Source organism: Chiroxiphia lanceolata, chromosome 3 (assembly GCF_009829145.1).
Source record: "Chiroxiphia lanceolata isolate bChiLan1 chromosome 3, bChiLan1.pri, whole genome shotgun sequence".
NCBI lineage: Eukaryota > Metazoa > Chordata > Aves > Passeriformes > Pipridae > Chiroxiphia > Chiroxiphia lanceolata.
Window position 1 is genome coordinate 16,634,811 of NC_045639.1, and position 27,229 is coordinate 16,662,039.

At 46.1% G+C, this 27,229-nt stretch overlaps 1 protein-coding gene across 1 annotated transcript in view; it reads left to right on the plus strand.

Moving 5' to 3' along the window:
- The first annotated feature begins 194 nt into the window (after positions 1–194).
- EHD3 (EH domain containing 3) overlaps positions 195–27,229 on the plus strand; it is a 30,565-nt gene continuing 3,530 nt past the window's right edge. Inside the window, exons 1-5 of the mRNA XM_032683068.1 lie at positions 195–551; positions 7,403–7,579; positions 12,496–12,593; positions 25,627–26,039; positions 27,058–27,222. Of these exons, the coding sequence (XP_032538959.1) occupies positions 325–551; positions 7,403–7,579; positions 12,496–12,593; positions 25,627–26,039; positions 27,058–27,222 (1,080 nt within the window). The 5' untranslated portion in view covers positions 195–324. The remainder of the gene's footprint in view (positions 552–7,402; positions 7,580–12,495; positions 12,594–25,626; positions 26,040–27,057; positions 27,223–27,229) is intronic.

Consider the following 27,229-nt stretch of genomic DNA (forward strand, 5'->3'; position numbering starts at 1 on the left):
CCTGGCGGGCCGCCCCTCCGCGTTATGCCCACGCCGGGAGCCGGCGGCGTGAAGGGAGGTGGCGCCCGCCGGTGCCGCTCGGCCGGGGCTGCGCTGAGAAGCCGCTCCTTCAGCCTCCCGCGGGGACTGTTTTCTGGCTGAAACCGCCGGCGCAGGTGGCGTGAGGGCGGGCGGCCCTCGCGTGTGGGCGCTGGAGGGGAGCGAGGCCCGCCCGGCCTGAGGGGGATGCGCGGGTAGCCCGCGCCCGCAGCCAGCCCAGCCCTGCCCGCCGCCCCCCGCCCAGCCCCGGTGGTCGCTGCGGAGCTGGCGTCAGGCGGCCCCAAGATGTTCAGCTGGCTGGGGACCGACGACCGCCGGAGGAAGGACCCCGAGGTGTTCCAGACGGTCAGCGACGGCCTGAAGAAGCTCTACAAGACCAAGCTGCTGCCGCTGGAAGAGCACTATAAGTTCCACGAGTTCCACTCGCCCGCCCTGGAAGATGCCGACTTCGACAACAAGCCCATGGTGCTCCTCGTGGGGCAGTACTCCACCGGGAAGACCACCTTCATCAGGTAAAATCCAGCTGCCCGCTGCCTTCCCGCACGGGCGTGCCCGCACCCTCGAGGCCCGCGGGCTGTGCTGGGGCAGGACGTGTCTCTGATACCTGTGCTATGCCTTGATCCCCCTTCTGTCACCCCCTTCGTGTCCCTGGTGCTCATCGACGGGTTTTCATTGAAAAGTCCCCTCCGCTCAAACGCGGAGCGTTCCTTTGCAAGCACCAGTGCTCTAAGATGTCCCATAAAACACCGACGTGGCAAAAAGTAGCCCAGGGCAGGGCTGAGGAGTGCAGGCAGGGCATGAGTGTGGAGATGTGAGTCACTTGGGGCCCTCTTGGCCGTCCAAAGTGCAGAGGCTTGGGCAAGGCTCGCGCGGGGTATTCCCGCGGCCGCTCGGGCCGGGTTGGCCCTGCTCATAGCCATTCTTTTCAACCTGATGTAGCTTTTGGGTGGTGGGCCAAGCTAGGGGATCCTAAAGTGGGTGTTTCGGTTTGCAGTGGCCTCTGTCGCGCGCCTGGGTCTGTCTGTCTCTCTCTGCCCTGTGCCCAAAGGCAGTGCTCAGAGCCCAGTTAGAGAAGCATGTGTACCTGTGCACAGGGGAGACCTACCCATCTTCAGGGCTCCAGAAATAAAGTCCTGCTTTAACTGTCTCCTGCTCTGCTGAGGTGCTGGGAGAAGCAAGTTCCTTTCTAACCGTAAAGAAACAGCAGCTGCCAGCAGCTCTTTCATTTCACTGATAGAAAACTGCCACAGAGAGGGTTAAATTTTTCCAGCTGGACTTTGTTGCAGGGATCTCTTTTCAGCCATGCTGCTTGTTCAACTTGCAGCAAGCCTTTCTCTTGGGATCATAGCTGAAGCTTCACTGTCTGTGTTTCCTATGTGATTCATAAGCTAAGCGTTAAATTCCAGCCTTTTTCTGGTGTGGCTGTGTTGAAATCTGTGGAATTACCCCAGTGTAAATCTGGATACAAGCCACAGGCAGCCAGCCCTTTGTTCTACCAGTATTTCTTGGTGGAGGAGGGAGCTGTAGAGAAAGGTGAATCAAATTGACTGTACCTCTTAAGGAGTGACCTTGAAAAATGCAGGGTTGTTTTTTTTTTTATGTACTGTAATATTCTTGTCACTAAATGTCCTGGCCAAGAGCCAAGGACAAAATGCATTTCTGCTACATTGGGGTGTACCTGGCAAACAAAGTGTAAGAGTAAAAAGGCCTTTCTCATGTGAGTGGATCAGATAGATGGTGAGGGGGTACGAATGACCTAAACAAGTATTTGGCACATGTTTGGAAAGAGAGTTAGTTACTCTTCTGAAAATTAGGCTACTTGGATAGCACAGCTGTCTGGTTCCACCCTAGATCTCTGTTCTGTGACTTGGTACCAAACCTGTTTGAAAAGCTTTTTCTGTCCTTCGGGTTACTGATGCTCAGAGCCTGAACATGAGGAGGTTGCTGAATTCCTGATATGGCTGTCTAACTAAAGCATCTCTTCCTAATTCCTCTTTCTGAATTGCCAGCATCAGTGTTTCCCTGCAGTCTCACCTGCATGCTGTTGTTAGCAGAGATTTCCTGAATTTGCTTCTCTCTGTTCAGTCAATTCCTTTTCCTGTAAGTCTCAGCTGCTTTTGCAAGTTCAGGTGCCTAAAGCATGTTCTAGGCAAAAGGAGAAGATAGGGTTTTTGCTCTGCTGTCAGCAAGTGGATCTGAGCCTCTCTGACCGCTGCATTTCATTCATGCATGTGTCCTCTTCTCCCAGCCTTCTCTGGGCACAGAGCTGGGATGAGCCTACCCAGAGTCAAGCAGAAGAGGTCGGGAACTTCTGCTTCACAAGAGTGCCAAATGGACCTGAGAAGGCTTTCCAGGAAGGCAGAGTCGTCTTGTTTAAAATAGTGCATAAGAAGGTGAAAGTTGAGAACTCTTGGAGAAGCCCGGGGCCTCTAATAGTAGGAGGAGTGTGAGGGTCTGTCACTCCAATATGTTGCAAATCAAAGGCAGGAGGTACCAGAAAACCACGTGTTACTCCTGATAGGCTTCCAGCATGAGCTTGCAGGCACTGGTCATTAAAGAGCTGGGATAAGCACCAGATTAGCACCAGGGTTATTGTGGGAAGGCAAGTGGGAGCTAAAGCTGAGAGCAGGGAGGAGTTAAAGGGGACTGGGGGAGGAAGTGGGAGAGGGGACAACCATTATATCTTAGCAGTAGAGTGAAGCAAGAAACAGCCTCTGGACATTCCTTCCATAATCTCATCAGGATGGGGTTAATTAGTGTTATCCTTATGTATCAATTCCACTCTTAAATTGCATCCTGCTTGTACTGCCATGCAATTTAGGGAGATGACTTATTGCCACTAAACACTCATGTCAAATGAACTCAGTCCCAGTTCACCTGGATCCCAGGACACCATTTAAAAAAAAGGGATAAAGAACCTTAGTCACCCTCCTAAGGGAGGTCTATCTTCACTTGTTTTGGGGAATCTGAGTTGAAACAAGGAGGGAATTCAAGGCTCTGAAGCACCTAAGCTGCAGCATCTTGCAGCGAGGCTGTTCCCTTGTCAGGAGCTGACGGCAGAAAGAAGGCAGTCAAGGTTAGCAGTGAGAAACATTCCTAGAGGCTGAGCCAGGGAACAGGGAGGTGCGTTGTGTGGGTCAAAGCCAGTGAAGCGAGACCAGAGCACTGGCTTGTTTTCAGTGGAACCAGGCGGTTCTCTCTTCTGCTTACACTGACACAGAACTGAGTCTTATTCTGCAATGTGAAAGATGTAGCATTGCTAACTGCAGATTTTCCATTCCTGCTCCCTGCTGTATCATCTCTTTTTGTACTCACTCCCATTTCGCTCCTCAGGATACACTTAGCTGAGGCTTTTCCACAGAGCTGGGGTCTGAAAGGCTGTCCTGGTTAGGGCAAGGCAACACCTCTACCTGGGAATATGTGACAGCTACAACAGGATGTCACTGGAGCCTGCCTTTATAATGTTATTGGTTTTTATGTTTCCTGTAAGAGGTGGAAGTGCAGGACAGAACATTACTCCTCTAATTAACTTAGATTCTGTGGTCTTTTCTAAAAATAATTCTGGCTCTACTCCAGCCATCCTGCTAATAAAATAAACAAGCCTGCCAGAGCCATACTAGCTGTCAACATGGTTTGCTTTTCTGGTGTAGCCACCCCTTCCTCCTGGAGCTAATCATTTACACGTCCTGGCCTCTCCACGCTGTTTGTCACAGGCTGCACGCAGAGCTCTGGTGTGACCTGCCTGTGTGTCCCTGAGCCTTTCATCTCTGCCTGCACCAGGCAGTTGTCACCATTTCCTCCTGCTCTGCCCTTCTTCCCTTTCCCGCTCGGCATCACCTCTGCTGCCACACACAGCAGCATCCTGCAGGGCTCCTGCATGACTCATCACAGGCAAGCAGCCCCTTCCCCCACATCCTGCGGCATTCCTGTCCAGGGAGCCCGGCACCTCCTTGCCTGTCTCCTATGCTAATCCAAACCTTCCTGGGAAAGGGTGCCCCAAACCAGGCTGACTCTAATGCAACTTTCGTGCCCTTGTCCCTCATCAGGACCAGGCGTGAAATGGGCAAACAGCACGATGCTTCCAGCACATAGCGTGTCCAGACACTTCTCTAAAAGCAGATTGGTCGTAAAATAAACCATTCACACCTTGCCTGGGGCTGCAGGCTTCCCTAACCTGGCTGGAGGTTACGCCCCCAGGCCTTTGAAGGTGTTCAGCAGCTCAGCGTAAGACATGCAGCATTGGCAGAGGAAATTGGTTGCTGTTGGTTGGTGTTTTCCACAGCATTGTTTGCTCTTCTGTGCCAGAAATCCCCACAAATGTGACAATTGCACATGTTCTCTAGCTTGCCTCTGGTAGCAGAGGCAGCCTGTGTCGCTGCCGAGCAGAAATGCCTTCCCCCCCCATCAGGCAGTGTCAATAAATCCCCTTGTATTTGTCCCGTGTACAATGAGATTCTTGTGCTGCCAACACCCTGCTGCACAATGTACCCGAGTCTCCCAGAGAGGCCTCACTTAAAATAGATACTGTGATACTGAGCAGTGCAAATCTTCATCTCTCTGATTTCATACCACTTGTTGCACATTAAGTCAACTAACCCTGGCTTGTAGCTGCTTCTGTATGAGAGTACTCTTGTTGGGATTTTTTTGCTTCGTATTCTTTTAAGTCTTACACAAGAAATAAATGCAGAAATGCTTTGGAACATTAGCAGAGTGGAGCTGTGATAAAATTCTTTCAAGCAGCCTGTTGGGAGGAGTGTTGCCGTTATACACAGCACTTTTGGTTAGACTTTCTTGGAAGCTTTGTCTATAAATAACAAACAACCCCCCCCAGCTATTTTCTACTACTACTCAAAACTTGTCATATTACATGTGCATCTCAAACCTGTAAAAAACAAGCAGGTGGTTGTTACGGCAAGGCTGCAACCTGGCATTGGGAGTAAGGGGCGTTTCTCAAAAGCACTTCACTTGTTGCATTTGGCAATTGTTGTCACTACCTGTTTCTTTTCTGTATAATATTTGCAAGGGGAGAACACAAAGATTATATCTATAGATTTAGGAAACTCCCATCTGTATATCATTATTGCTGTATTTAGGTCATAAAAGAAGTGACGTACAAAGCGGGAGCAGAGGAAAGCCACTGGCAGTGACTGGCATGGCAGCCATGTCCACTGGGCTCAGGTGTTTGAATTGCCATCCAGGAGGCACAAGTTTAGTTTCCAGAGTCTGGCCATGTAGCTTCTAACCTAGCAAATGTTTGTTCCAGTGTAAAAGAGCTTTCCAGGGAATGGAGCCAAGAACAACATATTATAGTCTACAGAGCCCTTGGTGGGAGAGGAGTTGTGGGGTGGTTCAAGCTAGAGAGAAGTTACTGTAGCTGCCAGGAAGGTTGTACTGTGATCACCAGCCAGGGAGATGACACATACCAGCACTACCTGCAGTCTGCTTTTCTTAGGTAATGACTCACTTTTATAGGGAAGTTTGAGAAACCCCTGCATAGGGTTTAGATAGATAGGATGTACCCACCCTACTATAGGAGGTCAGAGGGCTGTTCCCTTCCTGGAATCCTTCCTGGATTATTTCAGTTTTGTTGGGAACTGCTAAACAGCTGCTGTTGCATCTCAGAGTTGCTGCAATTAAGAGGAATCACTTCTGGTGGCATTCTAATGAGCATGGGACTTGGAAATCACTTTGGATAAAAGATACAAGAAAATACAAGATAACACACCATAAAGGAGGTCGTTGGCTCCTAAGGGAATTATGGATATCATTGCTGGAGTTACTCTGGCTGCAGCAATTCTCTTCATTGACATGTAGCAAGCCAGATAAGTAGCAGTGACTTGTAGTATGTCCTGGGTGTACATTTGCTTGTTTTACCTCTAGATCCAGATGATTTGGCCTTGCCCATTGGGAAACTGAAATATTTGCTGACATGGTGTCAATAAATAGCCTGTCTGAACTAGCACAATTTTTTTTGTTGTTCCTTACACACTGGATTGTGATTACCTATGTTAAAATGATGGTAAAAGCAGGAATCCCCAAAAAGTTATCACAAGCCTTCATGGTAGTGGTCCTATAGTCACTCACACAGGGACTTCCCTCTCTGATAATAATCGTCTGAGTGAGCCAGTGCTGGTTGTTAAACACACCGGCCTCAATCATGAAGAATTTTCAGCCCTTCTCCCATTTCCTTTTCCACATCCCAATAATCTACTTCTAACATCACAGCAATTCTGTATTTATCTTTCTACCTACTAGAGGTTAGGTCAAAGCAAGTCAAAGCAAGGAAGAGGAAGTGCTAGCTACCTTCTGGCAACAAGCAACACAGTATTCTACTAACTTCTGTTTTCTGGTAGTCATTTTATTCTTCATGTAACTATCCAGAGCTTATCACCAGCTCAAGTGCTCTGACACCATCCCGTACCAAGGGCTAGACCAGTTCTAGCTATCTTTTGCAAGCCACGTGGACACAATGCTCAGGATCAGCAGGTGGGATGTTTTCTGTGTACAGACCTGACCTCAGCAATGGCATTTGGCTCCTTCATGAGCCAGAGGGAACTATCCCATGCACATACCATTGACCCACCCTGAATTTGGCTGGGTAAGTCAGGATGTGCTGCCAGAGTCCTATTCAAAGTCCTCCAGCCGCATGGGTAACTATCTTTCCCTGGAATTTGCCAAACTGTACCTTCAGATAGGCTGCCAGAGGCTTAGGAAATAATAAGGGATGTTGTGCTTACTGTGCTATTTAGCTTGATGACAAATATCAGAATACACTCTGCCACCCACGTGCGTAATGCTCAATCTGCTTGAGCAGTTTGTAAGTGCAGACCTGTAGCTGCATTGCAGAAGTGCACAAGGAGGGAGGCTTGAGACTTCAACAGTCAAGTACAAGGGAAGCTGGCATTTGAGTGACTGATTTGGACTTGGGGCTAAGCACATTAGTTGGATGAGTCTGCTGAAATGAGCAGCAGTGAAGTAATTGATATTGGCACCAAAGGCTGGTAAGGTTTCAGGATTAAGGCTGTGATTGCAGTGAACTGCTGTTTTTACTTTGCTGTGCTAGGGCTGTTCCAAATGTCTTGAGGATTGAAGTACACAAAATGATGCAACGTGATGAGATTCTCTTCCCAGCAGCTATAATCATCTCAATTTCTTAATCCACCTTAAATAAGCTTTAAATGTGGAGATCCAAAGTAGAAAAGCTACCACGACATTTATCAAACGATTCAGTGACAGTGCTAAAAATAATCTCAGCAGGATCCATACTCTTGAGCTTCATAATTACACTGCAATCTTCAGTACAACTCATTTAGGACCCGGGCAGCTCAGATCTCATGCCCACACCCTCTTTTTTTGCCTACAGGTACCTGCTGGAGCAGGATTTCCCAGGGATGAGGATTGGACCAGAGCCTACAACTGACTCCTTTATAGCAGTTATGCAAGGAGATGTGGAAGGAATCGTTCCTGGAAACGCGTTGGTGGTGGATCCCAAAAAACCGTTCAGGAAACTCAACGCCTTTGGCAATGCCTTTTTGAACAGGTCAGTACTCAAGAATTTACTTGTTCTGGGGAGTAAAGCTAGAACTTATTGAACAGCATAGCTAGTAATTTAAAGGGATAAGGCATTGCACTTCTTTTCCTTCCATCCACATGGCTGATGCAAAGCCATTCCAGTCCTACCAGGTACACGGAAGTCACTTACTGAAGGGCTGATTAACAAATTCAAGTAAGGTAAAACTTTATTTCACTTGAACAAACAAAACAAAAATGACATCACAGCCTGTTAAGCTCATCCTGTAGGAGTCTAACTTCATTACACTTGCTCTCCCTTGCTTCAGTGTTCCTAGCTTCTTCCATTCTGCAATCAGTTTGGTCCCTTGAAACCAAATAGTCCAACCATAGTCCCTGAAGTCGATACAGGAGTAGAACTGGCACACAATAACTACATCTTTGCTTTTTTGCATTGTTAAACATTGCTTGAATGTCCTCCTTGAAACAAAACCAGGCTCTCTTCATTTCTATGCCTTATACATATAACCTCAGGTGCAAACTAATGGCAGCTCTAATGTCTTTCCCGTAAAAAAAAAGTAGCAGGGGCTTTGGACAGTGGCTCTGTGACATGAGGAATGTAACCTTTCTATCCCCTAGACCCAGCCCAACCTGGGATATAGGCCTTGCAGGAAGCCAGCAGCACACACCCATATCCTAGATGAGCACAAACTGTGCTACAGCAGGCAGATGGGAACAAACTGACTACACCCATCATCAACGCCTTCCCTGCTAACAGAGTGTGGGAGACATTGGAAACATGGCAGCTGCTCAGCCAAACAGCCAGGAAAGCTGGGCTGGACTCTGGCTCCCTTTCTAACTTCCAAGCTTAAGAGAGTGTCTGTCCAGAGGGTGCAGCATCTCCTACCAGCACTGTCCACGGGAGTGCTGCCATAGGCTGCAGCCAGATAGGGAAGGGACCTGCAAAGAAGATGGGAAGAAGCTTGATGAGAGAAGAGGGACTGAGCTGGAGTCGCTGCTGTGCAGAGAACCTCCCAGTGCCTCAGGGGGACTCTGGAAGCAGCATCTGATCACTGCACAGGGCCATCAGTCAAATACACCAACATGGTCCTGCACCAGAGAGACTTTGAGAAGTTTTGAATGTTTTATTGGGTCCAGAACATCTGTGTCTGACCGACAGTTAGGACAGGTGACTAGCCACTCCCTATACCAGGGGAGAAGGGTGATTTGCCCTAAGAAAATAACAGACCTCCTGCGTGGAGTGCAGAGATAGTAAATGAAGAGGACATCATTGAGAGCAGCTCTGCTGAGAGCCAAGAACAGCAGTACAGAGAAGCAACATCAGGCCAGGCATGGGGGGCAAAAAAGCAAACGCTTCTGAACTGGACTGATTGATGTGTCCTGAATGCAATTTGCTCCTAATACAGCAAGAGATCTCTGCACCATTAACCTAGTTCGCTGTATCGTACTGTGTTCTTGTTACTCTTCTGCTACTCTTCCTTCTCTTGAGGAAGGAGTCAAGCATGTGCCTGTGAGGACAGCAGGGCAGAGGGACACAGCAGTGATTCAGCACTAGACTAAGTGCAGTCCTTTTAGCAATGCAGGGAGTATCCACAGCAGCTAATGACACCTTTTTGTTGCTGACATTAAAAACGAGGGGGTAATGATTTCTAAACGGACAGAGGAAGATACAGTAAGGACTAGCTCAGCAGTGTGAGCATCACAGTGCTGAAAATGCAGATGGTAATGCCCAGCTAACGAGGAAATTAAACACATGCAAGAATTGACTCAGAGGGTCAGAAATTTAGCAGATGTAAGTCCTGGTGCACCCACTGGACTGGATCAAGCCACCCACACATACTCCAGCTGTGGGGCTGGCTTCTTGGCTGGTAACAAGCAGAGCTATCTCTGCCTTGCACGTATCTTGCTGCTACTCTGTGTATGCCAAGGTCCTGCCCTCAGCTAGGAGGCTATGAGCAGGGAATTTGGAGAAGGGAGCTTATCTCCAGGAGCCACCCCTCCAAACTGAGATAGGAGTGGCCCGTGGGCAAGTCTGTCTTCTTTACTTTACCCCTGGGAGGTTAAAGGTAACACTTGACTGCACCAGTGGCAGGGAGCAGAGCAGCATAAGGCAGTAGCATTCACACAGGCCCAGCTGGTGTTGGCTGAGAGGTGGCAGCCCACTGTGTCCTGTGGGATGCAGAACCTGCTGCTCCAGGAGTGAGCATCTACCCTCGGTTGGAAACCTTGCCCACCTCCACCAGAGACTGGGATCTGCTGCCTTCCAGGAAATAAGGGAAAAGTGATAGAGTCAGGATTTGGCTGCGAGACAACAACCAAATGGTGCTGCTCAGAGCCTGTCTCCTCCCTCCCTTCATTCCCAGGAGATAGAGTGCCTGCCCATACCCAAGAGATAGGGCCAAGGTAGGGCTGACAAGCTGCCCAAGGCTGAAAGGAGGATAACAGGTTTGCAGAATCCTGTCTCTTGTCTGCCTCTCCTTGCCCCAGGTGGTTCCTGGGTATTGAGAGGAGGGCTTGTTTTCCTTACTCCAACTGCTGGCCAAACACCAGCTCTGGAGAGATCCTAGCAGAGAGATTACAGGTTGCACCTTGTTATCAGGTGCCTTGTTTGGCACCAAGGGCCTGGAGCAAAATGAGGAATCTCAGCCATTACTTTTGTCTCATATTGACGGGATTGAAGAGTCTCCCATCCCCAGAGTCTGTCTTGGGAAGCTAAGGTGATGTCACTCCTGCTTTTGTGTTGTCAGCAGCAGGAGACATCATGGATAACAGGTTCCCCCTTCAGCCCTGTGCTCTACCTGTAGAGGTAGTGAAAGTCTGATTTGGCACCACGTTCTACCCTTCATATGGCCCCAGACAGAATTAGGTCATGCTCCCTGAGGTCCTGCAGTTCTGCTGGGACAGCAGGAAGGCAGCAGCCTTAGCAACCTTGCCAACAGAGCCAGAATGCACTCAGTCATGCTGGCCTCTGACCTTATATCTGAAATCTCCTGTGGAGTACTTTTCCTATAGAAACTGGTGGAAAATCCCCTTGCCCAAGCCATTTAGTATGAGGAATAGTCAGGGCTATAACAATGGAGAGCAGACCTGGGTTGGCAGGACAGGGGAATAACATGACCTCCTGAGCCTTTTGTTCTCTGCTGCTGTGCCTGGCACTCAATAGGATAATCAAGCCAGTACCTCTCTTCAATATGAGGTGTTACACATTCTGAAATGCACTCTGTTGCCACCTGCCAAGCTGTAGATGTGAGAGAGAGAGGCTGTAATATGTGGTCTGAAATAGGTGACAGTTTAGGAGAGAAGACACTCTTCTCTAACCTATGAGGATTCACTCTTGTCAGAATCCCTCAGAGTCATACAAGTAGAAGAATTGGGGGGAGGCTGTAGCACAGCCTAGAGGAGTTCAGAGGTGCGGGGGCTTCAGCAGAACCAGCTACTCATCAGAGCACTGCAGGGCCCTGTCTGCCATGTCTGATAGAGTGGTCATTGTCCCAGCCCCCATCCTTTATGTGTTTATGCTTCTTCCCACAGTAACGTGTTTTTTATGCCTTGGATGTCACACCACCCTATTAATATGCATACACACACACATTTATAGCTGCCTGGAATGCCAGCTCAAAAAGGCTGTCCATGAAATGCTACTGGGAGCCACATAAGGGGATAGGCTTTTACTGTCCTTTGCTGTTACTGGCAACTGAAATAGATGAGCTGCAACCCACTAAGCACAAAGTGACTCTTCTTAGGCAGTGATTTGCATAGATACAGGATGGGGAGCAACTAGCTAAAGAGCTATTACACAGAAATGGATCTGCAGAGGGGGAGCAGTAGATTACAAACTGAATGTTAAGTTAACATTGTCATACTGCTGTTAAAAAAGCAAACATTTTACTGAGATACATAAACAGGACTGTCATATGTAAGAGATAGGGAGCAATCCATCTACTCTGCTCACCACTGGCAAGGTCACAGCTGGAGTATGTCAGCTTCTGGCATAATGCCTGAAGAAATATGTGGAACAGTTTGAGGGGACCCAAAGGAAGGCTGCTAGGGTCTTCAGGGATTTAGAAATGAGCTACAAAGGCAGCTAGAGAGAACTGGAAGAGATAGGAGAAAGAAAAAACCACCACCAAACTGTTTTCTACAGAGGAAAGGCTGAGAGGAGGCAGGATGACAATGGTATACATTGTGACAAGAGGGGAAAAATAAATCATTTTCCACATCTACTGAGTTTGTGACTGAGTGGCATTGTAGCATGGTAATTGTAGAGTAGACATTAAAGAAAAGAGAGTTTGCTGTAAGGATTATTAGGTAATAGAGTAGACTCCCAGCAAGTCTTGGTGAGTCTGTGTTGTTACAGATTTGAACAACACTTTAGACAAATACCTGATTGATCCTACCTTGAGGTAGACTAAGCAGCCTCTTCAAGCTGCCTATGCTTTAGTATTTCAGTGGTACAAGAATAGCACACTTTTTGTCTGTTTAAGACCAGATTTGAAAGGGAACAAAAGTCCTACAACATTGCTGATTTTTTTTTTTCAAAACCAAGTTATTTCAGTTCACTTGAGTTCAAGACTCTACAGGGAAATGCTTAAATGAAGAAAAATAAATATCACTTCTTGCTAAAATCAAAACAGCACATTAATGAAAACCCAAATATTTTCATAATTCACAATTTGGGGGCCCTTGTAAGAAAACCTGCCATAGGTCACACCTGAGCCCCATGTTCCAGAAGCAGCAAAGTAATCAGACAAAAATGCTTAGTTCTACCTTCTTTTTCATTTCTTTAAGTAACAGTAGCTCCAAGCTCAACCGAAGACTTGCAAGATCAAAGTCTGGCTTGTCCTGTGCTGCCTGTGATGTTCAGCACATCACAAGTACCTTTTGCCTTTTTTTTTTTTTTTTTAAACACATTTATTTTCCACACAGGTTCGTTTGTGCCCAGCTACCTAATCCTGTATTAGAGAGCATCAGCGTCATTGATACACCAGGAATTCTTTCTGGAGAGAAGCAGAGAATTAGCAGAGGTAAGTCCCAAGATCAGTTCTCTTCCAAATGTTAATAGTGAACACCAAAGGAACTCTTCAAACTACACAAGCTGTAAACAGAAGCAGTAGTAGGAGCCTCTAAGAGATGGAACATGACTTTGCAAATGGAGTCCAAAGACACAATGTTAATCTCTTGCAGAGAATTTAAATGTGTTCAGGGAAGGTTGCTGAGAAGGTCAGCAGTACCTGTGTCACAGTCCAGTATTTTCCCGTGGAAGAGATTTCCATCAGAAAGAGTCAATTAATACCTCTCTGCTTTGCAGAAACACTTGCTTTCGGTGACTCACTGATGATTCACAGCTAAGGCTCCCTTTGTAATCAGCCTGGTTTCTTTCCAGCTGACCTCACGGGTTTCTTGAACTGTCCAGGCTTTCTAAGTCTGGTGCTGGACTGGATTGGGTTTCAGAGCCATTGGCATCCAGGTTCCCCATTGCAATGGGGAATCTGGAAATCCTGGGGACACTAAATCATAGAATGGTTTGGGCTCAAAAGGACTTTAAAGATCCTCTGGTTCCAACCTCCTGTCATGGGCGGGGACACCTTCCATGAGACCAGATGCTCAAAGCCCCATCCAACCTGGCCTTGAACACTTCCAGAGGTGGGACATTTACAACTTCTCTGGACAACTTGTTCCAGTGTCTCACCACCCTCACAGTAAAGAGTTTCTTCCCAATATCTAATCTAAACCTACTATCTTCAGTTCAAAACCATTCCCCCTTGTCCTGTCACTACATAACCTTGTAAAAGGAGCTGACGAATAGCACAGTCTGTTAGTGAATTCCTGAGGTCGGTCTCAGACTCACCCTCTGAAATGAGCAACATCTTTAAAATCCGTGGTCAGTTTCTTACTCTGTAAGGTAATAGTGGCATAGCTGGCATTTCTGGAAGGTTCCTTACATAAAGCTGGTAGCTATGCATTGAAAGAAAGCCAAGAGTACTAATCTCAGTGTTCAGGTTTGAGAAGATCAGTTCTCATTCGCACTCCCTATTAACAATGCACAATTAAGGTTCAGCAGCACAGGCTCTATCCAAAAGTGCTGAGGCCTTTCCCATATTTCTGTGTTCTGTCCCCTAAGATTTCAGATGATTCATGACTTTACCAGTTTTATAACACTCTTTTGCATTGAAATTGTTCTTGGAAACTTCCTTTTCTCTTTTAATTGAGCAGCCGCCTTACACAGAGCCACGTCTTGTTTGTTTTGCTCGGACCTTCCACCACAGGGACCTTACTTAAGGAAGCATCAGGAAAGCACAGCTACAGTTAGTTGAAAACTCACATTAACCTTTTTCAGCATAGGTCTCTGCACTTCTAGGGGATCATAAATTCCAAGGTGTGCCAGCCTTCATGAGAAGGTTGGAAAATATGCTGTGGAAGCATTCCTCCCTTCAGCAGAAAGTGTTATAGAGATAAACAAAAATTTATATTACATGGTGTAAACATTTTCCAGTTAAAAAATGCCCCTGAAAGCAACCAGTTCTCTTGTAGAACTATCACAGTGAAGCAAATTTGCTTAGAAGGAAATATTTTTGTTATTAAAAAAAAAAAAAGAAGAAATTGAAGATGAGTCAGAATAAACCCATTTCAAGCCCCTTTCCCACGTCTCCTCACTAATTCAAACCCTGACATATATTGCAAGATTTTCTTACTTTTCAGCTATTTACAGAACTAAAAATATCCTTCTGCAAAATACATTGGCACTTCTTGCTCCTCCTTTTGCAAAAATTTCTGTCAGCTTTCCAGTGGGTCTTGGTGTCCCATTCTACAGCCTGTCTGTCTGACCTCGGTGCCAGCAAAGTCATGGAGCTGATCATTATGAGAGCAATCACACGGCACAGCAGGACAAGCAGGGGATCAGACCCAGCCATCACAGGTTTATGAAAGGCAGATCCTGCTTGACCAGCCTGATCTCCTGTGACAAGGTGGCACATTACTGGATGAGGGAAAGGCTGAGGATATTGCTTAGCTAAACTTTAGGATAGTCTTTGACACTGTTTCCCACAGCATTTTCCTGGAGAAACTGGCTGCCCATGGCTTGGATGGGTGCACTCTTCCCTGGGTAAAAAAATGTTTGGGTGGCCAGGCCAAGGGTTGGTGGTGAATGGAGTTAAATCCAGTTGGCAGCCAGTCACAAGTGGGGGTCCCCAGGGCTCGGCACTGGGACCAGTCATGTCTGATGATCTGAACAAGGTGATAAAGGGCACCCTCAGTCAATTTGCAGATGACACCAAGCTGGGCAGGAGCATTGGTCTGGTCTACTGGCAGGTAGGCAGGCTCTGCAGAGGGATCTGTAGATGGATCTGAATCGATGGGCCAGATCAGTGGGCGAAGGCCAGCGCCGCGTTTACAGTTGGCCTCAATGATCTTAAAGGTCTTTTCCAACCTAAACAATTCTATGCTTCCTGCAGCTACTCTGATAAATGCCAGCAATGTCAGAACATGCTGATGCACAGCTGTGCACTGTTAGGAAAGTCACTGGTGCACTTTGACACAAGCCAATAATGCCTCTCCAAACATCTGAGAACAGCTGAGGAGGCTAAAGGGGAGTCCCAGTTCTGTAAACTTTTGCACACTATACCTGTTTGTAGAGCTGCAGACCTGTCTTAACATGTGAAACAGGTTCTTCCTGGGCAACTTTTCTGCACCTAGTGCAGTTAAGTGCACTAGGGGCAAAAAATTGGCACATTGCACGATTGCCCTGTGACTAGTGTGTGGTCATTCAACCCTTTTGCCAGGAGGCAAGAACTCCAGATGGAGCACAGCCATCTCCTGGTCATTCTGCCATCCCAGGAATTTTCTCTGCCACACCTCCAGTGAGACAAAGGGGCTGTCACAACTTGTCAACTGACCTAATCACAACAGTTAAAAGTACAGTCTAGGTGGGGGTCTCACTTTGTCACCATTTGCACCCAGGACAGACTGAAACTGGTCATGTGGGCCAGGTCGGATGACCTTTCAATAGCTGCAGGGCAAGGTCCTCATGTGATTTAGGTCAACACAGCTCTGTTGAAGCTGGGACAACTCCAGCGATTTCTGTCTGCAGGGAGCAGAAAGAGTCAAAAGAGTGTTGAGGTGCTTGTGTTTAGGAAGGGCTGCTGCCAGGCATTGCCTTGAGCTTATCTCAAGGAAGCTGACGTTTGAAAGGGAGTACTCATCTCCCGGCTCCTATGGAAGAGGAATATAAAGAAGTGGTGAGGCTGGCACCTTTGCCACCAAGCTTACAAGCCAGCTGCCCTCAGTAGCAAGTTGGTTTTGGAGGCAACTAGAGCAATAACGTGGTTTTTAGGCAGAAAACAAGACAGTGCTAAAAACTGCTGACACAACAAAGTGCACCTGCTCTTCTATACCTTCCCATCCTGCTCAGATTTCACTTAGGAATGAAGCAAGACCTGAGGGAGTCTTACAGAGATTTCCCAAGAGACTTTGAAATTTCTTAACAGCTGGAAACAGGAGAGCTCCTCTTACCTGCATTGCTAGTAGGTTTTAACACCCTCAGACTGGGGTACCTGTGAAACAAGATCAGGGAAGGGAGTAGGTAGTGGAGCAGCTTTCTGTCACACATTTGAGGGGAAAAGTAAAGATTCAAAAGATGTGGCAGGCTTTCCCAGCCTGCCCATCCCATGAGAACCAGCAACATTTCTAAAAATAGGAAATTCCTCTCAGTGGGAACATCACAAGTCGTCTCCTTTCCCTTTAGACGTCAGGAGCATTAGCTAATCTATACGGTGCCATCTTAGCAGAATACCATGCTATCAAATCTTAGCAATCCTTGAAGGCCACCTTATACTCCTGAACTTCAAAGCAGTAGCTGTTCCTGTTATTGGATCCATGTTTCAAGGAGCAGGAGCATGGAAGCTGAGTTTAAAGGATTGATTCAGGGGCCACGTCCAGGTTCTGAAGCTTTGCATTTATCTGAACTGAACTCTGAATTAAATCCACTGCCTCATTGGTGTTAAAAGAGTAACATGACAGATAACACAGTCCCTTCCTCATTGAACAGACAGGATGTGCACCAGCACCTGGTGTTAGTGCTGGCAGCTCTCAGCTTCGGAGCCAGGAGCAGGGTAGCAAGCTATCCTCTGAGGAATGCTGTATAATCCTGAGAAGCAGCTCTGCATTGGCTCTTTTCCAGGAGTATATGACCATAAGCACCCCCATTCCCCCATAGAGCAGCCAGTGAAGTTTCCCAGTAGCAGACCTGCAGCTTTAGGCCTATCAAGTGATTGAGGGTGATGCAGTCTGTCATAGCTCAAGTCCACATCCCTTTGGCATGCAGTGAGATCACCAGCATTGACACAGCTGTTACTCTCAGGCTCTGGTAAAAAGTGTAGCCAAGGAGCTGCCTGCGCTGATTTGTCCTACTGAGCTCCCGTGACTCATGCACTGCTTTGTGGTGGGCGCCCATGGTGTCACAGGTGTGGTAGTTATTCTTCCTAGGATATACTGGTTTCATTTACAGGCCTGGTGGAATGTGTTTCCAGGATGTCATGGCCCAGAGCATCCTGCCCTTCACTGCTCCTGTATTATCCTTACCTGGAAGTCAGCTGTTTTTCTTCTGGTCTCTTTTACAGACTGGGACATGGATCTGTGGTGGCATATAAAGAGCCAGTCATTGCCTTGTCTCTTGCTCTGTGTCCTTCTCCTTTTTTTTATTGTTTCTAGGGAGCATGAGGCAACAGTAGGCTGCAGCAATGCCCATAGGGGAGGTGTTTATACCAAAGCAGTACAGTTCTGTCTGCTTTGACAATTTGATAATAATATGGATGCTATCCATTTGCAAACCACTGTTCTGGTGTCACATAAGGAGCCCAGGCCATCCTGCTGGGAGAGAAGATGAGAAGGGGATGACTGTGCTGAAATAAATGAGGACAGAGGGGAGGACCACAGATCAGGTCATGCAGTACAGCAGAGCCAGGGCAGGAGTTAGAGATTTCCTCATAATTCATCACCTTGTGCAGTCTGCCATGCTAATTGAGCCACCTGGCAACAGGAACTCATGTGCTTCAGTGGCGGTGCCATCCCCGGGGGGCTGAACCTTAACACGCTGCTGACCATCCGTCTCGACCTACATGTGCCCTGAGCTGGGCAGATCCAAGTCTGCCAAGTTCAGTGACGCCCTGGCCAAGTTGTATTTGATCCCTGTTTTGGGATAGTACTTCCTGAATATATCCTGAACACTTATTTCATCTTCACCCTCTATATGTCACCTCCTCCTGTTCCTGCATTAGCAGTGAGCACAAGGTCCTAGACAGGAGGTAAGGACTGGCAGTGTCATTCCCCATCTGCTTTCTTTCCAGTATGCACTATTCCAGTGTTTTTCCAGCCTTCTACCCATTCTGCTGGCTTCAGTGCAACCTAGGCATCCCATAGCCAAGGGAAAAAGCCCGTTCACACTAACCTCGCTGTGTCTCCCGGGAAGGAAGAATTCCCAAATGACCAGCAGCTTCAGCACCAGGGATGCTTAGTGACTCACCAGCCTGACAGCAAAAAGAAAAATGCTAATAGCAAGTCTTGGGCAGGGCAGAGCTCTCAGACTGGCTGTGTCTCAAATAGCCATGATTGGAAGGGAAAAGCAAACACCAGGGGAATTGATGTTCTCCCACTTCATGCAATGCTGTTTAGGGTACATTGGCAACGAGAAAATATTTTTTCCGAAGAGTTTTGTCACATGTGCTAGCAACAGGGTGATACACAACTAAGGCATCCACCCTGATAGCCTCTAAAAGGGAAGTATTTCAAATATTTGCTATACTGCTCCCCACCAGTGATGTTTGCTTATATTTTATATTTCATTCTGCCTGGGAGGGTAAAAGTGCACTGGTTCATTTTGACTTCCCAGTTCACCTCTATTACTGCAGTGCAGTAGCTGCTCTGCCAACTTGCCTGATTTTATCACAGTCTCACTAACACATACTGTTCCACTGGAAGGCTGAGCTCCTATAGTCACACAGTTCTGCACTTCCTCTTAAGAGCAGCATAAAAATGAGCAGAAAATCTACACTTCTCATAATTTTTATTTGTAGAAATACATGAAGCCATGAACCTAACTCTTCTGATCTGAAAGCAAGATTAAAAAAAAAAAGTCAAAATTATTTTTGGGTTTTGGGAAAACCATTATTTTTTTGGGGGAGAAATCTCTATGATTTCAGTTGGAGGTGCAGTTCCAGAACTGGAAGAAAAAAAATAACACAAAACAGCAGATTAAATGGTTGCAAAGATAGAAAGGGCTGTGCTGTTTTGTTGGGGTGTTTTAAATTCTTACTAACATACAGCAAGTACTTAATTTGTGTTACTAAACAAGTCTGATTTTTAGAACAGCTGTTCAGCTTGTCTGTGCGTTGTCCACTGTGCACTCCAGAAATATCCCAAGTATCTATTTCATCAAGGAAAGATAGTCATGCCCATCAGCATCTCATCAATTTGCATTATTTATGCCCATCATGAATTCTTTCAGCTTCCCAAGTAACAATGGAGAAGGAATGTGTTTCCTGGTCACTGATGGCTGTCAGTTACTGGTGGCCATTTCAGGCCTTGTTTTCAAACATGATTTCACCCAAAATTAAAATGTGTGTACTGAGAGAATTTAGTTTGTGTTTGAAAGCTATAGTAAAAAAATTCCTTGGAATCCCAGCTACACATTAATGCTGCTGTGCACTGACCTCTCTGGAATATGTGGCCTATATTCAAATGCCTTCTGAGGTCTCAAAATCTGGCTAGGATTTGTCTTCAGAGTTGGCTCAAATACCAGGAAACACTCAATCCATCTGTCACAAATGGCAAAGCTGTAAACTTGTAGAGGGGACAACTTCTGCTGTGTGTACATAGAAGCTAAACAGGCTGTTAAAAGGAAACTTAGCTCTGAACAATACTCTCCTCAGTTTTACCTCACCTGATTTGAATATGCTTACTGAGAATTCATTCCGTTTCCACTGACATAAAGCAAGAGGCTTGTCAGGCTCCCAGTCTCTTCCCAACCCTGAAGCTGTTGCAGTAAACAACATGAAAGCAAAAGGCCACACAGTCTGCCACTCCAAGTACTGGTTAATGTAAATGTTAGCATTGTTCCTGGCTGAGAGCACAGACAGATCTGCCGTGCTTTGAGTCCTTTTGCCTTTGCTTTGGAAACCCTAAAGTCTCCAAAACGTATTTAATGTTTCCACTAGTTCTTGGTACAGAGGAGGAGGAAATGCAGAGCACTGACTGGATGATGTAGCTCCCAGTGCTCTGAATCAGCAGCTCTGGGACAGATTATTTCTTTGAATATAAGTAAAGGCAGAGGTGATCAACAAGCTGAGGCCTGCTCTGAAATTATGACATGTAATGTTCAAAGAAATCTTTTCATCCCAAAGGACTTCTGTCTGCTTCACAACACACCCACAGATATACATTACAGGAATCTCTTTATATTCCCTTGGAAGGCGGCCACCCCCAGAGAGGAGGATGGCAGCTTTTTACAGAGATGTTTTGGGATGAGCTGCAGCGAGGTGTATCCAGTACCCATCCTTTGCTTTTCATCATCCCTTCTGTCCTCTCCTTGCTGGCACTACCAGCTCCTCACCGTCAGAGAAATTTGCTCAAATCATTCTTGTTCCACCCAGTGCCAGCACCCTTCTCTCTCCATGATACCATCACTCTTTGAGTCTCACAAGAGCCATCCACCCAGCTTCCCACTCACTTTATGTGTCCTCAAAAGATATGTCACTTCCCCCTCCCCCACTCCCCTCCTTTTCTTCTTCTGACCATCGTGTGACCTTCCTTCTCCTTTGCTTACAGCCATCTGTCACATTTGGGTAACACCTGCCCCTCCTGGCACATTCTCCCCGTCACTGTGGGCTGCCCGTGTGTTTTGCCATGACATAAGTCCTCTTCCCTGGACTTTGAACAGCTTTCAGGCAGGACATCACTGTGAGCAGTTAGACTAAGCCTCAAAACCCTCTTATTCAATTATAAAAATTCAAATCAAGGCATTAGTTCCCTGGAATCAGCATTCATTTCATCTCTGAAGAGCTGTTCCCTCTCGAGGATAGTCAGTGTTTACTGTGTCAACTATCCCATCTTCTGATGTTGTCCTCAGATGCACAGAGCCAGTCTGTGAGTTGACAGATATAAAACACAGCTATAAAACTGCCCTATAGAGTGGCACAGTCTGGTAAATCTTCAATCCCTGGATAATATCAGCTTTAGAAAGATGAGAAGGAAGCTCCCAGTGACTCAAATTTAGCAGGAAAGAGGTGAATTGCTAAAAGCAGCAGCAGAATTTACAGCAGGAGTGACAGCAAGCTGTGAGATATCTGGTGCAAAGCAGCAGCTTTGTGTTTTTCAGCATTTCTTGATCTTGCTGTTCCCATGTGATACCACCTGAACTCCACTACCACAGTCTGTGACCATGGTTCCACAAAACAGGAAGAGCAGTAGTGTGCATGCTACCAGACAAAAAAACAGCACAAACAAACAAAACAAACCTAAACCAATAAGCAGTGTAGCTACATGGTGAGAAATGCTGAACCAATACATGCCCACTCGTTGGTGGTTTAAATTGGCTTTAAAATGTTATAGCCAGGCAGATTTTGTGCTGGATCAGGTATCATCCATCTTCCCACAGTCAGCATAAAGACTGTATCATGCCATGGTCTGACTTGACAGAAGTGTAATTGCATAATCCTATCAGATCTTGGTGAAATGCGTGCTGTGAGGTATTCCAGTGGTGCACAAACGAGTATTCAGTAAGCCAGCCTGCCTTATGGAGTCTGGGTGGCAGGGTGTCTGCAAGATCATTTTTTCTGTAGGCTGAACTCACCGACAGTCCTGCTGACTTGTCAGTTTTGTGTTAAATCTGTTGAATCCTTTTCATGCTGTCGGAAGGAAACCTGTCCCATGAAAAAAAGTCTGATGGGAATAAAACTGTTATCGTGTTCATCTTGTCCTCCTAGTATTGTATGGTTGGGGTTAATTTTCTATTCATGTTCACCTTGTTTGGAGGTTGTGAAAGAAGCTGCGTCAGTGATGTTAGGGAATGTTTAAGTATTTTTCAGCAGGAATGTGAGTACAACAAACAGACAGGAATTACTGAACAGAAAATTCTTCCCTTAACAGTTCTATCTGACATATCCCCATAATAATAGTTTTGCATTTACGCAGCTTTGGCAAGCAGATGGCTTCCCAAATGCCCTGTAACTTCACAATAAAACTGTGCTGTGTGTGTGTGGACAGCTTCACCCATCACTGAAACACTGCCAAGTCAGAGATAGTAACTGGCTGCTTTTGTGAGAGGCCTTAGCAACACCCTACAACACTGAGAGAGGCGTAAAGAGACATAACGAATTTGCAGTGGAATGAGCAAGGGACACTATGAGAACTCCTAATTTGACTGTAGATGAAGATCAGCTCATAAACTGATAAACACACTAATAAACTGCCAGAAGGAAGAGTCAGGCTCTGTGCATCTGTGAAATCAAAAAGGGGCAAAGGGAGTAAATTAAAGCAAGGATATAATGCTTAGATTTAGTTACAGAATGAGCCTTCTGTGTTTTCAGGTGTTGAGCACCTCCAGCTTGCCCTTAGAGTTTTACATTGTCACTCTGCTACCCAAATGCTTTAGTAACAATCTACTCTTTTTGTACACTGAAAGCAAAACTAAATAATCAACCCTACTGTTGTATCATGTATGTAGCAATTCTCTAGGCACTTGTCTGTGTGAGAAAACACTACCAGTCAGTGACTCCAAGTAGGTACTTGTAAACAAAGGTCTTGTCCCACCTGCCCTTTCCACAGGTCGTGCTACATGTTAAGGAACAATGCAACACTCGTGATAATTTTCCTGTCTTTTCCTCTGAAGTGTTCTGTTGCTTAAGAACAAAATACATACACTTACACCTTGATTTTCCTGCCAAGTACCTCCATACAGGAGAATGCAGCTGTGATTATTAGAAGTGCACACAAAGACATGTTTCTTACTCTGCTGGGCACCAACAGGAAAGCAGTTCACACGTTCCCTGAGTGCCAAGGCAAGTGGGACATACGAGGGGAATGTGTGGGCTGGGCTTTTGTCCCAGCATGGGATGCAGATGAGTCCATGCTGTTGACTGCTCTGAAACATCACCAAGTGTTACTCCCCAGGGCTTTGTTCTCTCATTAATGGAGATATACAGGACAGCTGTCAGGAGAATATCTCTGAACAAGGAAAGAAGCTCAGAAAGAAAGTCTGCTAATCAATCTAGATGTTTAATGAAGTCCACAGGGACATTCAAGACTCACTTTATGTTACTGTAGCAGCTGGGAATACACAAAAGGTCTGAGCAGATATTAATTTCCTTTTCTTGCTGGGTAGAGAAACATTTTTTTTTGTTAATAGGAAAGGGGGGCTCACAGAATAGATACCTTCTAAGTGTTACTGTGGATCCAGGCTTGATACAAGAAAGAAATCATCAGAGCTAAATACCTAAAGATACTTTTGGAAAAACCTTGAGACCTAGGCAGATCAAAGGGCTAAAATCAATCTCCCAGGTCCTCAGTTAATACCAAAACTACTGTACCACTCTTTCTACAGCACCTTCTTCTTTTAAATAATGAGTTCCCACTTTTACCGAGTCACTAAAAGGTGGGCTGAATGTCAGTTGCAGTTTCCCTGCCTGATCCCAGCCCCTAAGTGAGCCTAATAGAGACTGTTCCTCTACTGTCAGAGGGAAAACATTTATGTGATCTGACAGGACATCACTAGCATTACAAGGTATCCTAGAGAGCACGATTCTGTTTCCCCTCTTGCTTCTCCCAAGAAAGTAGCCAAAGTACAATTCAAACATGTGTCTGGTTGACAAGAAAACATCCCAGTCAATGAGATTTGACAAGATTAAATGCAGAAACATCTCCAAACAAAGTCACCCTGACTCATTGCTTCCATGATGAAAAAGCAAGCTGTGTTGCTCTGTGTATGAGGAGTAAACTGTCTTGCCATGCCAGATGACTTCCAGTACAGCCCCAGCAGACCTGAGCATTAAGTGTTTAGCAAAGTTTGAGGGGGCGTGGGAGGTCCCTGTTTGCAAATTCATTGGTCTGCTTGCAGAGGGACAGCTTACAGTCTGAACCCCATCCAAGTGAAATGAGGCATCTTCATCCTGCTGCCAGTCCCTCCTAGCACAGGTTGGGAAGGAGTCAGCATGCTTAGCTTTGCAGCAGATACGCAAATGGTGAGGTGGGGGTGAGCTCCCTACAGCAAGAACATCTAAGGTTAAAAAGCTGAGGTTAACCCAAGTGTTAAAAAAGGCTGTTAATATCTGAAAGCAAACAGGACCAAGTTTATTTCAGTCTGACTCGTGACTGTTACTGAGGTCAGACACATGGACTGGACAAGACACAGAGCTATCAATATAATATATTGAATGCTCAGCAGGTCTTTGTCAAAGGTAATACTAATTCTGAATTCTCTGAAGCTCTCAGCATCAAACATAACTGAGCAAAGAGCCAGGGCCCAGCACTCTTACTGCTGCTAGAGAAGGCAGTGCTGTCCTAAATGAGCAGAGGACACTGGTGAGACAAACATCTATCTCTTTCATCTATGATTTCTGTAGATCCTCTGGAAAACAGCAGGGCAAACTGTCCACATCCAGGAGCACACACCCACACCCCACTACCCCCTGTTCTTGTAAGGAGCAAACAGTAATTGACCAAAGCAGAACACTGCCAGAAATAACCTTTGCATTTGTTCTCAGTGGCAAAAAGTTAATATCAGCTGAAGAGAAAGTTCACACAGGCTTTACTCTTGACTTGGCAGCCAGGATTGCACTCCAGTTTGCTTAGTCAGAAGGGACAAAAGGCCAGTGGCAAAAGGCAAGATCAGAGCTCAGCTCTCCTCCCTTCTGTAGTTCCAATTTAATGACTGGGATGCGCTGGTTGCCCTCTAGGTTTTGGAGGGGACAGAAAGAAAAATAAAAAGAAAGGATAAGGGGAGGAAAAAGCACTGAACTAATTATCATACATTTACTCATGAAAGCCAAGATTAAAATAGTATTTTAAAGGATTCGAATGCAAATAGCATTTGCTCTGTCCTGATTTTCCTTAACAGAGTGCAGCACTCTCACAACAGAGATAACTCCAAATGTTGCACAGCATAGGAGAACCTGACAGAGCAGAGGGAGAGAATGAGCCAGTCTCTCACCAAGGCTTTAAAGAAGGTGAAAAAAACCACCACAGAGCTAGGAAAGAAGGTTATTTTGTTGCTGTCATTACTACTGTTTTAAGGACACATCTCCACACACCCTATTTATCATGCCCTCTATTGCCTAGAGAATGGACATTGTGCATCCATTATCCTTAGTCTTGAGGCATGTGAAATTTGAACCCCCTGTTCCTATCTTTATTCCACCTCTCGTGTTCTGCTAAGCATCAAGCACTTAGCTAAGTGAACACAAATTATTTGGGTTTGTGCACATGCAGCAGGTACGACAGGATGATTACTCTGGTAAGGCAGGTTATTTGCATCCCAGGTTTTGAATTGGATGCAACAAAGTTAGTCTCACACAACTAGACAAGAGCTGAGAATTATTAAGTGGTAGAGATATGCATCTCAAACCAGTCTGGGTGCAAGTATTGCAATTATCCAGCTTTCTACAGCCGTCGTAGGCCATGCTGGTGGCCAGTCACACACAAAGTAGACCTCTCTTGTTGCCACATACAAGACTTCTGCAATAGCTCTTTGAATGTAGCAGTTACCTCATGATATGCAGTTGAATGAAGGATCTGGAGCACAAGTTCAAGACTTCTTCAGGTGATCTCTTAAAAGATGAGAGCTACCCTTAGCTGTGCACCTCATGGGCGTTTCAGTGTGAAGGCCAGGGCCTCATCTCCACCTTCTTTGGGACAAGAAACGATGTTTCATGTTCCTGTTATCAAGCTGGTCTACTGGGAAAACTTCCTTTGCAAGCTTACCCTCTGTTAGGCACAGGTATAATTCAGGTACAGCAAGTAGGCTTCTGTAGTCCTGTGCATGTTCTATCTCTTCTCTTCCTCCACCCCTTGCAGGTTACGACTTCGCCGCTGTACTGGAGTGGTTTGCAGAGCGGGTTGACCGCATCATTCTCCTTTTTGATGCACACAAGCTGGACATCTCTGATGAATTCTCTGAGGTCATCAAGGCCCTGAAGAACCATGAGGACAAGATGAGAGTTGTTCTCAACAAGGCCGACCAGATAGAGACTCAGCAGCTGATGCGGGTGTACGGTGCCCTCATGTGGTCCCTGGGAAAGATCGTCAACACTCCTGAGGTCATCAGGGTCTACATTGGCTCCTTCTGGTCCCATCCATTGCTCATCCCTGACAACCGCAAGTTGTTTGAGGCAGAGGAGCAGGACCTGTTTAGGGACATCCAGAGCCTGCCCCGCAATGCAGCCCTGAGGAAGCTGAATGATCTCATCAAGCGAGCACGGCTGGCCAAGGTGAGTGTTGGCATGGAACCCCAAAGCACTCAGTTTGGGCTGTCTGCAGCACGCAGGCTATGGGGAAGTGGTTTTGGCCAGTTCAGCCTGCAGAGCTGGTGGATCCTACTTTTTTTCCATCCCATTTAACTTGGGTCCAGCATATTAGCCCTGTGCACTTCAAGGAAGAAAGCACCTCCATTGCTTGGTGCATCAATCATGGCAGGCCAGAGCAAGGAAGGTGACCACAGATCTAAGCAGGTAGCTCTGGAAGGGATCTAGAAAGAGTTGCTCTGTGGTAACAACTTGAGAATTAGAACCAATTCAGTATATCAGAATCATACGTCAAGGGAATTGTTAAGCTCTGGGTCTTTTGCTTTAAACTTTCTTATCAGAGAGAGATACCTGGCTTAGATGGATGCAGGAGATAGAGAGACACACAAATGATAAATAATCCTGCGGTATGTCTGAAAATTTGAAATGAGCGGAATGAAACCCCTAAAAATACAGGGAAGAGCCCTATACCAATTGAGAAAAGATATCAAAAGATCCCTATAAAGCTTTCTGTTCTTCATTTCTAAGAGGAAATGATTGATTCACCATTCAAAAAAACCACAACATTTTATAAGTTAAGGACTGGTATTCATACTAAAGCATTAAACAAAGTCTAGAGAGCTCCAAAACCTGTATGTTTGGTTTGGACTGGAAAGGAACTATTCCCTGGAAGGCCCTGCCCACTGGAAGACGAAAAATTAAAGCACCACCACTTCTTCCAGGAAGTGCATTTGAATGTTAATGTCTGTATACCCAGGACTCACAGTGTTTGCAGCTTGTCTCAGCACAGCCAGAGTGCAGAGCTGAGCAGCACTTAGCACTGGAGCAACAATCCATAGGCACAGGCAAGCTGAGGAGGTGAGCTTGCTCTTCAGGGTGGGACAAGATGAAATTGAGTCTGGGGCACAGATACTTTGCTGAGAAGAATTTTTCTAATGTGCTATTTTACACTTGTCTTCATTCCATATAATTTAACTCCCTTCAGGTCCATGCCTACATCATCAGTTCCCTGAAGAAGGAAATGCCCTCAATGTTTGGGAAAGACAATAAAAAGAAAGAGCTTGTTAACAACTTGGGAGATATTTATGCCCGAATTGAACGGGAGCATCAGATCTCACCAGGAGACTTCCCTAATCTGAAAAAGATGCAGGTAAGCA